This window comes from Mobula birostris, chromosome 6 (assembly GCF_030028105.1).
Source record: "Mobula birostris isolate sMobBir1 chromosome 6, sMobBir1.hap1, whole genome shotgun sequence".
NCBI classification, from domain to species: domain Eukaryota; kingdom Metazoa; phylum Chordata; class Chondrichthyes; order Myliobatiformes; family Myliobatidae; genus Mobula; species Mobula birostris.
In genome coordinates, this window is record NC_092375.1 from 37,505,613 (window position 1) to 37,522,698 (window position 17,086).

The 17,086-nt window shown below is 39.7% G+C and overlaps 1 protein-coding gene across 1 annotated transcript in view; it reads right to left on the bottom strand.

Moving 5' to 3' along the window:
* Positions 1-281: 281 nt before the first annotated feature.
* Positions 282-17,086, bottom strand: part of LOC140198946 (SH2 domain-containing protein 1B-like) — a 32,411-nt gene continuing 15,606 nt past the window's right edge. The window contains exons 2-5 of the mRNA XM_072260245.1: positions 16,485-16,709; positions 9,612-9,675; positions 3,398-3,557; positions 282-2,222 (exon numbers count right to left, since the gene is read on the bottom strand). Of these exons, the coding sequence (XP_072116346.1) occupies positions 2,185-2,222; positions 3,398-3,557; positions 9,612-9,675; positions 16,485-16,672 (450 nt within the window). The 5' untranslated portion in view covers positions 16,673-16,709 and the 3' untranslated portion in view covers positions 282-2,184. The remainder of the gene's footprint in view (positions 2,223-3,397; positions 3,558-9,611; positions 9,676-16,484; positions 16,710-17,086) is intronic.

Here is a 17,086-nt window from a genome sequence, read left to right on the forward strand (position 1 = left end):
TCATTCTTATTCAATCCAAACTAAGAGCCAAAGCTCTTTAAATTCTATATTATGTACCTTGAGAAGTCACTGGATAAGGGAACTTGAATGAATTTTGTGTGAAACCGCAATATGTACTTCCAGATATAATGACCAAAACATTTATATGTGGTAGAAACGCTCTTAGATATTCACAAAAGGCATTTTTTCCAATATCCTCCCATGTTAATAGAGGGATGGGAAGAGATTGTCTCTCTTCACCATCCACATAAAGGCAAAGGCAGGGCAGGGAATATTTGGAGATGGGAAGAAAACTGGGGAGTTTGAGGACAAGTTTTGTAAGGGTTAGAATTTTTTACTGGGGTAAAATATTATTGAGAGATAAATTGGGAGGGGCTTAAAGGCATGCTGAAAGAAACTCATGGAGGAGGTTGAGGTAAGATAGAAATAAGAGGATGAGGAAAATAAGTAGATAGGAAAAAGATTGGAAAGGTTTGGGGAGAGGTTTGAGGAGGCGGGGAACAAATCAGTGCTGAGCAAAGGAAGGCCAGTTTAGATTAGCTACATCATGAGTAGCATGGAGAGCATTCTGACTGTTCACATCACTGCCTGGCATGAAGATTCCAATGAGCAGGATTGAAAAAGGCTGCAGGAAGATGGCGTCTCAGCCAGCTCTGTCACAGGCACTAGATTTCCCACCATCGTAGACATCTTCAAAAGGTGCTGCCTCAAGGAGGTGGGTCTGTCATTGGGAACCTCATCATCCAGGACATGCCCACTTCTCATTATAACCTTCGGGGAGGAGCTACAGGAGCCTGAAGATGCCCAACATTTTAAGGACAGCTTCTTACCCTCCACCATCAAATTTCTGAAAGGTCCATGAAGACAACTTCCCTATTTTGCTCTCTTTTTGCAGTACTTACTTACGTTACAGATTTCTTGGGGCATTTGGGCTTGTTCTGTCCATTCTGGGGCAGCTCACTCACCCTTGGTCCCCACCAGACACTTAGCTCTCCCATGTGGCTCCCAGTAGCTGCTTGCATGTGGCAGCGGCCACACCCTGGTACACCACTTTGATAGGCAGGCTAAACCAGGTGAGGGTAGCCAGCAGGCCTCATACCCCAGTGAGATACTGACGTTGCCTGTCCTAGCATGTGAAGTCAGTTCCAGCAGACTGGGTGGATGAGATCCAGCAGCCAGGAAGATGGTTCTGCAATGTTTCATGGAGAACAAAGAGCACAGAAGTAGTCATGGTCATCTACTGTCCCCAGTTTGAGACAACTACTCATACCATTGGATCTGGACCTCTGAGGTCGAAGGAGTGGAACTGCCCCAGTGAAACTGCTTTTCCGCTGTAAAAACTCTCCCTCTCGGTTCTCCTGTCACGGTTGGATATGGCGGACAACCAACCTGCACATATTCCTTATTATAATGTACACTATCTTTTATGCATTGCACTGTATTGCTCCCACACACAAATCAACAAATTTCATGACATGCCAGTGATAATAAACCTGATTCTGATTCCAAGTTTGAAGATTAATATATTCTTGAAGAGCATCACTTTCAGTTTCCCCAGCAGTGGAATGTATTTTAGCAAGTGTACTTTAGATAATGTGTGAAAATGTGACAGATGACAGAAGAATTTCTGGGCCTTACATAGCACTAATTTATCCACCTTAATCTGTGCCATGGTATTGAGATCAACATGTTTCCACTCCAATTCCATGAGTCTTGTGATGGTTGATGAGGCTGTCATTGGTCCCACATACTCTGCTGCTTTTCAAGCAATAAGTATTTGATGTGGCATTTAAATGGTTGTATGGGAGGTGGATCACATCGTTTGCAGTTAGGCTGACCTTCTACGTGTTGCAAACAATCAGACATAAGGTCACCCCAAATGCCTCTCTCCATTTTGAGCAGTCAGAGGCATGTGGTTCCAGTGAGCTTGTGGTAATGCAACATTTTTCAAGGAGGCTTTGAGATTATCCCTAAATCATTTCTTTTCCTTCTCATGATAGAGCCATATTTTAGGAGTCCGGTGTTGAGCATGCAAGCAACCCATTTGGAGCTGAATGAACATGAACAGAGCTTAACTTTTGGGGGTGTTGCCCATAGGAAGGTCATCAATGAACTTGTCTTGCCAGTGGATTTTGGGGATTTTGAAATGACAAAGTCAGTGGTGCCTCTTTTTTGTTATTTTTATTAAGGAAGGACTTCCACGTAATCTGCATCTTCAACTTCTGCAAAATAAAAGGAAGATAAATGAACCCCTCCCTTTCAAGTTTGAACTTTTTGATTGTGGAATTGTTATTTTGAAAATAGAACTACAAATTCAAAACATTCTAACCTCATTAATTGTATTTCTTTCATAGCTCATCAAAATGTATATTTCCCGAAAAAGTAACAAATTCAAGGCAAAGCAAAGAGCATAAGTACTTGAGAAGTCTGTCAGTGAGTACAGGAAAAGTTCCTAAATGTTGATTGTGGACTGTTGTGCAATCTTGCTCCATTTCTCTATCAGGCTTTTTAATCCCATCTCTGCACTTTTCTGAAATTAATTTAATTTAGTTAAGGAATTTATAACTAACCATTAGACATTGTACAGTCAGTGGTTACATTATTAGGTACTACCTGTACCTAATAAAGTGGCTACCGAATGTATGTTTATGGTTTTTTGCTTCTATAGTCCATCCACTTCAGGGGATGTTTTTTTGCATACCACTGTTGTAAACATGGTTTTGAAGTACTGTCACCTTCCTGTCAGTCTGGCTAATTTCCTCTGATCTCATTCTAAGTAACTTAGATCATATTTCGTCCCTATTCTGATGTTTGATCTGAACAACTGAACCTCTTGGCCGTGTCTGCATGCTTTTATGCATTGTGTTGCTGCCACATAATTGGCTAATTAGATGCTTGCATTAACAAGCATCTGAACAGGTATACTCAGTAAAGTGGCCACAGAGTGTATATAATGATAGCAAGTCTTGCATGTTAATTTTTACTTTTTTTCCACTCCAGCCTTTAATGATTGCTGTCTTTGAACAGTTTATACCCAGTTGTAAATTTGTTGCTGTCACTGAGCAGATAACAATGTAACTTTGTGTTTTTCATGGAAAATAGACAGAATCTTTATAACACTTGTTAGAGAGTACGTATTTAATCATTTTGGAATCTGCTTCTGACATGACATTGAACCATGAAACAAGTTAATAGGTTTTTTTATATACCCATCCCTGAAATAGATGCAGAAATATTTGTGCAGTGTGTGCAGAAATTTATTAAATGTTGTATTGTAATATTTACTGTCAGTTATAAGAATTGTTATTGATTTTATTCATTTATTTTTTCATCAGATTGGTAGTCTATATATAAAAATTATAATTATAAGAAATAAAAAAGTAAAATCTTATCATACCATCATAGATATTCTTTGAGCATTCTCCATCCTCTGTCATAACTTTATTTCTTTGCAGAGGGTAACACAAATGTGTCACTAGACCTTTGTGAGGTTTTTTATAGTAATCAATTAAATCTGGCAGGTGTTTGAAGAACTTTTCTTTAATTCCAAATCCAGCCTGTACAATGAAAGTAACAATGCATCCATTTAAAAACTTGGTACAATTATACATTTTCACTATATAGTCAACCTCAAAGAGTTATTTTCAGACTGAAAACCACAGCCAAAAGAAATATTTCAAGAAATATATTTGGTCCCCTTTACAAATGATCAAACTCTTTTAATGCCTCTTTCACAAATATAAAATTCACCATGTAATACCTGCTACCTTTGTGAAAAAAAACCTTCTGCTTTCAACTTTTATAAAATGTGCTCTTTTATAAATATTTTCTTTATACATAATATATTGCAATTTCAAGATTAATTTGAACTTATCAAATGAAAGATTGTTCAGTTGAGGAATGTTACTGATAGAGAACAGTTTGTATTTTCTCTTTCTGCACACCAGTGGAATCCACCTCTTTCCTTGCTAGTCCATAGCAACACATCAATTTGCAAATGGTTTTCAGTTCATCTGATCTGCTTAATTCGATATATTTTCTTTGTACTCTTGCAGAGAGATGAATACTGTATTCCACCAATACATTACTTAGGGATTAAAGGAAAATGTGAACTGCACCAACTTACCTGTTCAGATACCTAACAACAGTCTCCCAAACCAAACACTCTTTTCTGAGTTTAGTCATGGGAAGATATTATCGGGTAGACACAGAGAATGATTCAATATACTGTTGTTCACAGCTTAAAGATCTTCACTATTCTCAGCGATGCCTGGGGTTCTCTGCCCCATGAATGGAGTAGGAAGTTTAGAAAGGTATTGAGAAATTCAAGACTGTGTATCAGGAATACAGACAGGTTTTGCATTAGTTGTGAAATGAATAAACTTTCTCACCTACTACCACTACCTGTCCCATCTGAAGGTGTCTGCAATTTTTACACTGGCCTCATTAGCCACTTCTGAACACACAGAATTGCGGTAGAAGTAAGCCATCTACAATCTGGATGATAGCCTAAGAGGTGCCACTGAGTGTAGATGCAAATATTAAATAATCTGATCACCCGTGACTAATAGCTTACATTAAAAAAAACAGAAGTAATGCCTTCATATTACATTAGTATTCAATTGGGCTGGATAAAAATCAAAATCACGAATCCTGGAAACCTGAAATAAACTCAAAATACTTGTATGTTGTACAGAATATTGGTTTGTTCTTGGAAAAGAAGGATAGGGTACGATGAGAGATAAATTTGATCAGGTGTATTCATTTTAAAGATCTGCATTAGGTGCACTAATGATGCAGAAAACAAATTTGAGCCTAAGCCCCTCTTAGCTTGTGGCTGTTCTTGAAGAATGATTTTGCATTCTTCTTTAGGAGATACAGCATGGCAACAGGCCCAGCCCGATAAGTTCACACTGCCCTATTACACCCATGTGACTAAAATTCACTTGCACAGAACCTTGCCTGCACACAAAGGGCAGCTAACCATATACACTTATCAGTGAGATCTAATTTTTTATCCTCAATCCTTTAATAGGTCTGTGGTTGCTCAAAATTAAAGTATACACTATCTTGGCCATATTATCTTTTTGAGGCATCAATTTAAAGATGAAGAGTTTTTGATCTGAAATGTTAACTGTTTCTCTTCCTACAGTTGTAGCCTAACCTTTTCAGTATTTCAATTATTTTTAATTTTAAGATATAACAACCATTTTAGAACAGCTAAATCTTGATATTTTTATCTACTGCTTAATAAAATTTTGAAGCATTTTTTCATTTTGTCGGTACAGTTTTCTTGAAACTCAAGTGTGACTGATCCAATTATTTTGAAGGTTAAACAAAATCTGCTTTATAGAAATATAAAAAAGTAACAGATCCAGAAACTGGGTCCCATAGAATATCATCACAAGAACAAAGGAATCAAATTATAGTTGTGGATACTTTGCGGCGTCTTCAACCCTAGCGGAAAGGCATAAGTGCCAGGACAGCTATTTGTAAAATTGGTGAAATGTTCTGATCTGGGTCTCAGGAGTCATAAGATCACAAATATTTTACTTATAGTACAGATGTAAGTACCATGTTCATGCCAGGCAAAAGAGGACTTTTTGGGCTATTCACAAATCCCTTCATACAATCCATTCATATGTGCAATGATTAAATCTCTCATACTGTTTCAAAGAATACAACATATGCCTTGCCAACCTCTTATGTCAAAAATTCTAACTCTGGCATCATCTTATAAATCTCCTGTACGCCACCTGAGATAATATCACAATATCCCTGTAGTGCATTGCCCATAATTGTCTACATTTTATAAGCTGTGCCCTTACTACTCACTGTTCTCTTATTTGATGGCTCAGCCAATAAAGGCTAAAATGCTATGCATCCTTAATCATCACATCCACATGTCCAGAATCAGTAGACATGCACCAAGATCTTTCTCAAATTTAAAAAAAAATTACCATGCATATCCTTGTCTGGCTTTCTCTTCCCAACTGCATAACCTCGCATTCCTTTGGAATGCATCCATTTGCCATTTTTTTGTGCCTAACAGACCAATCCACTGATAACCAGGAAACTACAACTTGTTATTCAGCACAATCTAACCACGGTGTCCTCATCTGCAACTTTCTTTATCACTTTGCATCTCACATATCGATTAGAGTTCTTTGAAGTGATAACCAAAAAAGATTGATGAGGGCATAGCAGTGGACATTATCCATATGGACTTTAGCAAGGCCTTTGACAAGATGCCACATGGAAGGCTGGTCTCGGCAGGGGGGTGTTAGATTGTATGGTACCCAGGGAGATTTAACTAAATGAATACATAATCGGCTTGATGATGGAATCAGAGGATGAAGTTGGAAGGTTGCTTATGGGATTGTAGTGGTGTGCAACAGGGAATTTTGCTGGGCCCATTGTGGTCATCATTTATATAAACAATTTGAATGAGAATGCACAAAGTGTGGTTAACAAGATGGCACTAAAACAGATAGTGTTGTAGGCAGTAAAGAAGATGATCAAAAGTTACAGGGGGTATTTCTCAACCAGATAAGTGGCTAAAGAATAGCAAATGATACTAAATTCAGATAAGTGTGATGTGCTGCAATTTTAAAAGTCAAATCAGGGTAGGACTTTCATAGTGAATAGTAGGGCTCTGGATGGTGTTGTAGAACAGAGGCAGCCAGGAGCACAAGTACATAGTTCCCTGAAAGTGACATCATGAACCTCACCAGTCAGGTCATTGAGTACAAGATATTGGTGTGATCATACCTGGCCTATTGTGTAGAGTGTTGGATATCCTTTCTTTTTTTTCAATCTTTTTTATTAATTTCAAAATATAGAAACAAAACACAGCAATAATACAAATAGTAGGAGATACATTGTTACACTTAAAAAAGTAATTGCAAAACCAAATAGTGTAAACTAACAAAGCTCCCAATCATGTAGAACTGACAACGGATAATACAAAGCAAAAAAAAATCTGGAAAAAAACCATGAAAAAGAAAAAAAAACAAAACAAAAAAAAAAACAAACTCCATCCCCAAAGAAAAGCAGAATTAATCAACTAAACTAAAAGACTTGGGCAAATCTAACAACTTAAAAATTCCTCTCCAATAACAGTACAGAGAGATAAAACAAGTTTGGAAATGATCAAATTACATCAAATGAAAATGCTGAATGAATGGCCTCCAAGTTTTTTCAAACTTAATGGAAGGGTCATAAACTGCACTTCTAATTTTCTCCAAATTTAAACACACCATAGTTTGTGAAAACCAATGAAATACAGTAGGAGGGTTAATCTCTTTCCAATTCAACAAAATGGATCTTCTAGCCATTAAAGTAAGAAATGCAATCAAATGCAATCCAAGTGTTGGATATCCTGTTACAGGAAAGATATCATTAAGATGGAAAGAGTGCAAAGAAGATTTATGAGATGCCATGACTCAACATTTATGCCATGACTCAAGGGCCTGAGTTATAGGCAGTGGTTGGACTTTATTCCTTTGAGTGTAGATGTGGCTTTATAGTGGTGTATAAAATCATTGGGGCATAAATACGGTGAAAGCACACTGTATTTTTCTAGGAAAAGGTAATCAAGAACAACGGGTTATAGGTTTAAAGTGATAGGGAAAAGATTAAAAAGGGATCTGTGGAGCAACTTCTTCAAGCACAGGCCAGTACACTTATGCCATGCGCTGCCAAAAAGTGGCTGAGGCAGGTACAATAACAACATTTAAAGGACATTGGCGGGTGATTAGATAGGAATGATTTAGAGTGATATGGCCAAATGTGGGCAAATGGGACTAGCTCAGATGGGCTTTTTGTTCAGCATTGTCAGGTTAGGCCGAGGGGCATGTTTCTGGGCTGCATTACACTATGACTCTTCGGCTCCTGCATTTTGGTTCAAGTTATGGATAGCTAACACAAAAAGCAAATGTGTCCGTACCAAGCCCTACGGAACCTTGATAAGAACACCTATGTGGTTTTTAACCCTGTTGCCAACCACTGCATTTAGTTTTATATCCAAATGCCACTTTCTCTTGAATCCTGTGGACTTCTATTTGTTATTCTGTCTGCCATGCAGAACTTTACCAAATACCTTGCTAAAATCAAACTGTATCAAATGTACTCCTCTCATTAGTCTCCTTTGTGACCACCTCAGTAAATTAGAGTAACACCTTATATTTTTGTCTGGATAGCCTCCAACCTGATAGCATGAATATTGATTTCTCATCCTGGTAAAATAATCCCCCTGTTTCCCTCTTCCTCTATTCCCCACTCTGACCTGCTGGGTTCCTCCTGCATGTTGTGTGTGCTGCTTTGGATTTTCAGCATCTGCAGGCTTTTTCAAGTTTACAACTTTCTGGTGATGTTTATCCTTGATTAATTTCTGTTTTTCCTTCTAGGTTCTGATTCATACTGTCCTAGGAAGTTTTCTAAAGGCAGTCTTCCTTTCTAAGGAGTTAGGTTTGGATAAACAATCCTCCCATGTCCTTGGGAAAGAAATCTACTGAGCTAGCTGGCACAATGAAAAGAATTCATAAACATAGAACATAGAATAGTTGTCATATCCCACTGTTATAACACTTTTGAATGGGCCACTTGTACAATAAAACGGACTATCAACCTCACAATCTCCCTTGTCATGACCCTTGCACTGCACTGACTTTCTCTGTAACTGTAGCACTATATTCTGCCTGCTGTTATTGCTTTTCCCTTTCTCGGACCACAATGTATTTCTGTTTGAAATGGGTGGCATGCAAAAAAATATTTTACACTGCATCTTGGTACATGTGACAGCAATCCACCCCATCCAATTGCAGTTAAAGACCCTTAGGCTCGCCATGTGTCCACTAACCAAGATGCCAATCTGACTAAACTTGTCTGTTTGCACATGGTCATATTCCTCCATTCCCTGCCTGTTCATGTATCTGTCTAAATGCCTGTTAAACATTGCTATCATACCTGCTTCTACAGCCTCCCCTGGCATTGCCTTCCAAGTACCTACAAATCCCCATTTAAAAAATGACCTGCTTATCTTCTTTAAACTTTCCCCTTCTCCCCTTATAACTACACCTTCTATTAGGCTTTTCCATCCTCAGAAAAGGACTTACTATCATCCTATCCACACTCCTCATAATTCTGTATATTTCTATCAAGTTGCCCTTCTCTAGCTCCCACACTCTAGAGAAAACAATTCAAGCTTGTCCAATGTCTCCTTGTAGATAATACATTCCAATCCAGGCAACATCCTGATGAACGTCTTCTGCATTCTCTCCAAAGGCTTCACACCTTTTTCATAGTGTGGCACCCAGAACCGCCCACATTACAAAACTGTAAACAATTTGTATCACAGTTCTCTGTAATTAAAAACCTCAAGAAATATGAGTTTAAAAAATTTTCATTATTTAGTTTTTTTCCATGTAAGATCACTTTGTACATCAATGCTCCAAAGTGTACTGCCATTGTCCTCCCAAAATACGCCACCACTCATTTGTTTGGATGAAGCTTCACTCAAATTTCCAACTGAACCTTATTGGTAATCAAGTAACAGTCAGAAATGGAAAAAAAAACTTTAACTATAATTAAGTAACGTTAATTTTTCTTACCTGAATCATAAATTGTCCATGACGATCTTTGAAAATACGGTATGTATATACAATTTTACTAAAGCTAAAAAAAAATTTAAAACATTGTGATTTTTAATGTATAACATTTATTAATTGCACCCAAACAAATTCTGCTTATGAATTGGTCAGGGTGAAATGTTCAGAAATACAGTTGTGAACTGTAAACCATTAACATCACAAGAGAAGATATATTGTCTGACCTCAGCCGGGACAGAATCTCACTCGACTCAAACATAGATCAGAAATACGGTGTGTAAACTATTGTTCTTATTTTACACAACTCACGTTTGGAGGAAATAGCTTAAAAAAAAGGCTCATTTTACATGTCTGTCTGTAAATCATGTGTAAATCGAGAGAACTGAGGCTCCATCTGATTGAAAAGTGAATTTGAATTAAGAGTGTCAAGTCTTTGCTTTAGCATCAAACAAAATCTTGACTTGAAATTTAGCCTGCATTTACTGAATTGAAACCAGTCATCCCAACACTTCGATTATCATTTAATTTACACTATGCATTCACTGAAAATTCTCATCAGGTATATAAAAATATATTCATTCATCCATGCCCAGATAAGAAGCATTGTAAATTTTTTACAGAATTTTAGGGCAATTTAGGGCCCCAAGCATACCTTCCAAGTGAGGCAACACTTCACCTGCAACTCTGTCGAGTTTTTCCACCACATCTGGTGCTCCCAATGTGGTCTCCTCTCCATCTATGAGACCCAATGTAGACTAGTGCACACTGCGAGCACCTTCACTTCATCCATCACAAAAGGGAGACTTACCTAGTGGCCACCTATTTTAATTCTACTTCTCATTCCCATTCCAACATGTCGGTCCACGACCTCCTCTATTGCCTTGATGATGCCACATTCAGGTTGGTGGAGCAACACCTCACATTCCATCTGGGTAGCATCATGATGGCATGAACATCAATTTCTTCAACTTTTGGTAATTTCTCCCACCCTCCCCCTTCTCTCTTTTGCCTTTCCCCATTCTTGCTCCCCTCTTAACCCTTCTCTTATTCTCACCTGCTCATCAGCTCCCTCTGAGTCCTGCTCCTTCCCTTTGTCCCATGGTCCACTCTACTCTCCAGCCCTTTACTTCTTCCACCTATCACCTCCCAGCTTCTCATTTCACCCGCTCCCCTCCCCTATCCACCCACCTTCCCCCTCACCTGGTCTCACCTATCACCTGCCAGCTTGTACCTCTTCCCCTTCCCCCGCCCCCCCCCCCCCACCTTCTTGTCCTGGCTTCTTTCGTCTTCCTTTCTAGTACTAATGAAGGGTCTTAGTCCAACACTTCAAATATTTATTCTTCCCCATATATTCTGCCTGGTCTGCTGAGTTCCTCCAGCATTTTGTGTGAGCTGCTCTGAATTTCCAGCATCTTCAGACCTTTTTGTCTTTACAGAAAGATGTCCTTGCCTTTTTGATGAAGGGTTTCAGACCTGCAGCATTGACACTGTTTTTCTTGCCACAGATGCCACTGATCTGATAATTATTTCTAGTATTCTCTATTTTTACCGCCGTCCTTATAGATTTAACATTCACCACTGATACCACATACAAATTGTACTACATTTCTGCTAAAAGGTTAGGAACACTTACAACGATAAACATTTTAATTTACATTAATTAAAAAAACTGTGGATCTAAGGGAGAATGGTTTATTTAGTACTTTTATAGCAGTCCTGACCAATTGCCCTTCACTTTTTCTATTGGTCAAAGAATGGGGCATTGGTATAAAGTTCCTCCCCTCCCCGTGCCCTGTTTAGCACGTTGGGCAACCTTGCTGTTTCTTTAGTGTTTGTCTGTTTTAGGAAGATGCAATGTGTAGAGAGACTGTGAGGAAGAATAGTCGGAGCTTAAATGCAATTCAGTTGGATAGGTTGAAATGAGTATACTTTAATGTGAGAACAATCTGGAATATGAGTGATGAACTTAGAGCATAGACCAGTACATGGAACTACGACTTTGCGACCATTACAGAGACTCAACTGTCACAAAGTCAGGACTGGCTGCTGGATGTTCTGGGACTTAGATGTTTCAAAAGGGACAGGAAGGGAGGTAAAAAGAAGTAGGGTAGTGGTATTGCTAATCAGCGATAGTAACAAAGCCGCACACAGAGAAGGTGTTGTGGTGGGATTATCTGCTTGAGTCAGTGTGGTGAAAGTCCGAAACAGGAAGGAAGAAATTATTCTACTGAGAAAACTCTATCAAACCCCTCCCCAATAGCAACAGAGACACTAAGGAGCAGATCAGGAGGCAGATTCTGGAAAGTTTGTTGTCATGGGTGAGTAGGAAGGACACACCTAGCAAATTTTGCTCCATCTAAATCTTTTGCACTAAGGAGGTGCCGATCAATATCAGGGAAGTTAAAGGCAACCATGACAAAATTAGGTGAACTTTAGCATAGTCTTGGACAGGGATAGGAACAGATGGTATGGAAAAATATTTAACTGGGAGAAGGTGAATTATGATGCTATTAGGCAGGAACTTGAGACTATGAATTGGGATTAGATGTGCGTAGGGAAATGTACAACAGACGTGTGAAGTTTGTTTTGGGAGCACTTGCATGGGATTCTGCTTATGTTTGTCCCATTGGGGCAGGGAAAGGATGGTAGGGTGAAGGATGGTAAGGTGAAGGAACCATGGTTAACAAGAAAAGGAGAACATCTAGTCAAGAGGAAGAAGGAAGCATACTTAGGTTTTGAGAAGTAAGGATCAAACAGACATCTTGGAATTTATGAGGTAGCCAGGAAGGAGTTTAAGAAGGAACTTAGGTGAGTTGGAAGGAGGCATGAGAAGGTCTTGGCAGGTAGGATTAAGGAAAGCCCTAAGACATTCTACATGTGACTAGAGTGAAGGTAGGAGTGATCAGGGATAAAAGAGGAAACACGGTAAGGAAGGTCCTTAACTTGCTTCAGTATTCACAAATGAGAGTGTCCTGGACAAATGTGAGGACAGCTTAGAACAGGCTGATGTACTGGAACATGTCAACGTTAAAAAAGAGAATGTGCTGGAACTTTTGAAAAACATTGGGATTGATAAGTCCCCAGCACTGGACAGATACACCCCAGGTTTGTAAGAAAAGTGAGGGAAGAGATTGCTGAACCTTTGGTGAAGAATTTTGCATCGTCACTAGCAACAGGAGAAGTACCAGAAGACTAGAGGGAGGCAAATGTTATGCCTTTGTCAAGAAAGGTAAAAGGGATTATCCTGGTAATTATAGACCAGTGGCTCTTACATCAGTGATGGGCACACAGAAGGCAGAGGGTGGTAACAGATGCTATGTCTTCTGCCTGGAGGTTGATGACCAGTGATGACCACAAGGATCTATCTTTGTGATTTTTATTAGTGACTTGGAAGAGTAAGTGGAAGGGTGGGTTAGTAAGTCTGCAGGTGATATGGACATGGATAGTGTTGTGGATAGTGTAGAAGTATGTCATAGATTACAAAGGAACATTGATAGGATGCAGAGCTGGGCTGAGAAGTGACAGATGTCATTCAATCCAGAAAAGTGTGAAGTGATACACTTCAGAAGATTGAAATCGAAGGCAGAATTAAAGGTTAATGGCACGATTCTTAGCAGCATGGAGGAATAGCAGCATCTTGGGGTTCACGTTCCTAGATCTCTCAAAGTGGCCGAGCAAGTTCATTGGGTGGTTAAGAAGGCATACAGTGTGTTGGTATTCAATGGTTGGGGAATTGAGTTTAACAGCTACAAGGTAATGTTGCAGCTCAGCTCTATAAAATCCTGGTTAGACCATACTTGGAACATTGTGTTCAGTTCTGGTTGCCTCAATATAGGAAGGATGTGGAAGATTTAGAGAAGGTGAAGAGAGGATTTACCAGGATGCTACCTGGATTTGAGAGTATGTGTTATGAAAAGAGATTGGCTGAGCTAGGGCTTTCCTCTTTGGAGTGAAGGAGGTGAGAGATGGCTTGATAGAGATGTACAGGACGATAAGAGACATAGAAAAAGTGGACAGCCAGCATTTTTTTCCCAGGGCAGAACTGGCTAATGCGAGGGGGCATAAATTTAAGGTGATTGGAGGAAAGTATAGTTGTGATGTCAGAGGTAAGTTTTTTTATACAGAGAGTGGTAAAAGGATGGAATGCCCTGCTAGTGGCGATGGTAGTGGTGGATGCATTAGTGCGATTTAAGATAGGCGCATGGATAAAAGAGGGCTGGAGGGCTATGTGGGAGTGAAGCGTAAGATTGATCTTGGAGTGGGTTAAGAGGTTTGCGCAACATCAAGGGTTTGTATTGTGTTGTACTGTTCCATGTTGTATGTTCTAATCTCCAAAACTACTTAGTCGTATTCCAGAGACAACACAAGGTTTCTTAATGCATGTATTACTAAATGACAATGAAAGAGGACTGCGTGCCCTCGTAATCTAATCTAATCTAAAAAAAAGTTACAACTGCAGTCCATATATTAATGAATAAATCCAATTCATTGAATTGTTACACAGCTCTGATGCAAGTACTCGAACAGGGGTAGTAACACAACAGAGATATGGAGAGTAGAACTGTCCTAGATTTAATTTCCAGTACTATACTGAATTAGCCAGGGTGTTGGAATGGATGCCACAAATTGCCATTCTGCCTTTGGTTGGGAAGGAAAAGAAAATCCTGGTCCGTAACTTTGACAAGGGTGCAACCAGATACTTATTAAATGTGGTGAGGGTTTACGCTTCTATCATAAATTGTAACGGCAATTTCCAGATCCTAATAAGGAAAAAAAAGTTTCATTTGTTTCCCTCTAATCCTTTCAAATTATCTTTAATTTATGCTCCATATTCATTGACTTCACTGTTTAGGGAAATAATTCCTCATTTCTTCCTGTCTTGGCTTCTCAGTATTTTAAATACTCAGCTAAATTTCTTCCTTGCCTTCTTTATTCTGAAGAAAATAATACAATTTACCCAGTTCTCTCTAACTAAACTTCATTTTGCCAACATCTTTACAAATTTCCTGAATCCTCTCTCATGGTATTGCACACTTCTTGAAATGTGGCAGTCAGACTTCGATGTGTATAAATGTGATTAAAAACAAAAAGTTGTCTGTCCTACTTTGAAACCATAAAACACTTTTATAAAACAATTTAACTTTTTATGGATGTTCAGTTCTTATACACTTCTATCCCCCATCAAGAAGGCCTCAAAGCTCTCTGCTTCTTTCTTGACAAAATAACCAACCAATTCCCCTCCACCATCCCCTCCCCTTCCGTTTGGCAGAACTGGTCCTCACCCTGAACAATGTTTCCGCTGGCTCCTCTCACTTCCTCCAAGCTCAAGTAGCAGCTATGGGAACTCGCATGGTCCGCAACTATGTCTGCCCCTTTGTTGGCCTTGTAGAACAGTCCATGTTTGAAGCCTTCTCTGGTAATACTCCCCAAATCTTCCTCTGTAACACTGATAACTGCATTGGTGCTGCTTCATGCTGAGTTTGTCAGTTTTATCAACTTTGTCTCTAACTTCCACCCTGCCTTTAAATTCACTTGGTCCATCTCTGACACCTTCATCCCCTGTCTCCATTTCTCTGTTCCCATCTCTGGAGACAAAATGTTGACTGACATCTTTTATAATCCTACTGATTCCCACTGTTATCTTGATTATACCTCTTCTCACCCTATCTCCTGTAAGAATGCTATTCCCTTTTCTCAGTTTCTTCACCTCTGCCACATCTGTTCCTAGGACATCACTTTCCATTCCAGGATATCAGAGATGCCCTCTTTCTTTAAAGAACAGGGTTTCCCTCCCTCCACTATTGATGCTGCCCTCACCCGCATCTCCTCCATTTCCAGAACATTCGTGCTCACCCTATTTTCCTGCCTCCTCTTGTCTTTACCTAACAGCCCATGAGCTTCCACATCCTACACGCTATGCCCCACAGCTTCCGCCATCTCCAAAAGGATCCTACCACTAAACATAAATCTTTGCTACACCCTCCCCTCTGCTTTCTGCAGGGGTTGCTCCCTCCGTGATTCCCTTGCCCATCAGACCCTCCCCACTAATCTCCCTCCTGGCACTTATCCCTGCAAGTGCTATCCCTGCCCATTCACCTCCTCCCTCACCTCCAGTCAGGGCCCCAAACAGTCCTTGCAGGTGAGGCAACACTTCACCTGTGAACCTGCTGGGTCATCATTCGAGTCCAGTGCTCCCGATGTATTAGGGAAACCTGTCATAAATTGAGGGACTGCTTCGTTGAGCACCTCTGCACCATCCGTCACAAGCGGGACTTACTGGTAGCCAAATATTTTAATTCCAATTCCCATTCCGTTCCAACATATCTGTCCTGTTGTGCCAAGATGAAACCACTGTAGGGCGGAGGAGTAACACCTTATAATCCATTTGGAAAGCCGCCACCTGATGGCATGAATATCAATTTCTCCTTCTGGTAAACAAATTCCCCCCCCATCCCCCACCTTCCTCTATCCTATTTCCCACTGACCTTTTACCTCTTCTCACCTGGTTATTACTTCACCCTGGGTCCCTTCCTCCTTCTTATTCTCCTACGGTCCATTTTCCTTTCCTATCAGATTCCTTCTTCTCCAGCCCTTGACTTTTCCCACCCACCTGGCTTCACCTATCACCTTTCAGCTCGCCTCCTTCCCCTTCCCCTCCCCACACCTCTTTATTCTAGTGTCTTCCTCCTTCCCTCTCTGACCTGAAGAAGAGTCTCGGCCTGAAATGTTGACTATCTATTCATTTCCATAGATGTTGCCTGACCTGCTGAGGTCCTCCAACATTTTGTGTGTGTTGCTTTGACCATTTATGTTACTTTACCTTTCAATTAATATTAATTTTGTAAATTAAACTATGTTTATCACACTGTTACTTACAAGACACTGAGGCATAAAGTATCAGGGATTGTTTCACTCTGCCGCACTAAGTAACTTCCATCAGTCGCATTTGCTCCAAGTAAGGTTTCACATTCCTTTTTGCTGATGTTTCCATGAAAATACGGGAGTGATGCAATAGCAGACATTGGGTCTGGTTTTCTCTCATGCCTTCTCTTTGCTTCACACATGAAATCTTATTTCTTTCTCTTGAGCTTTCAGTTTTAACTATTGAAAAAAAAAGGTTGAGGATGTTACAGTATTTAGTTGTTAATTACAAGCAAAGAGCAACTTTATCAGTTCAAGTGCAAATTTGAGTAATGATAAAAAAAAGCTAAATTGCAAAAACTAGTAGTCAGGGTGATGAAGTCAATGAAGAAGGAAATGCTGAGTTCTGAGAAACACAGCTTTTCTGTGCTACCCAGTCTGTGGGTAATGTAAACGTGGGCACCTCTGTGAATCAAGGACACAGTCCAGAATGGATTAATGGTGACTAGTGAGACTGCAGATGCTGAAATATGGAGCAAAAAGCCAACTTGATCCAAAATGCCATCTTCCTCCACAGATGCTGCCTTCCTTCAGCAATTTTTTTTATATAACTAAGT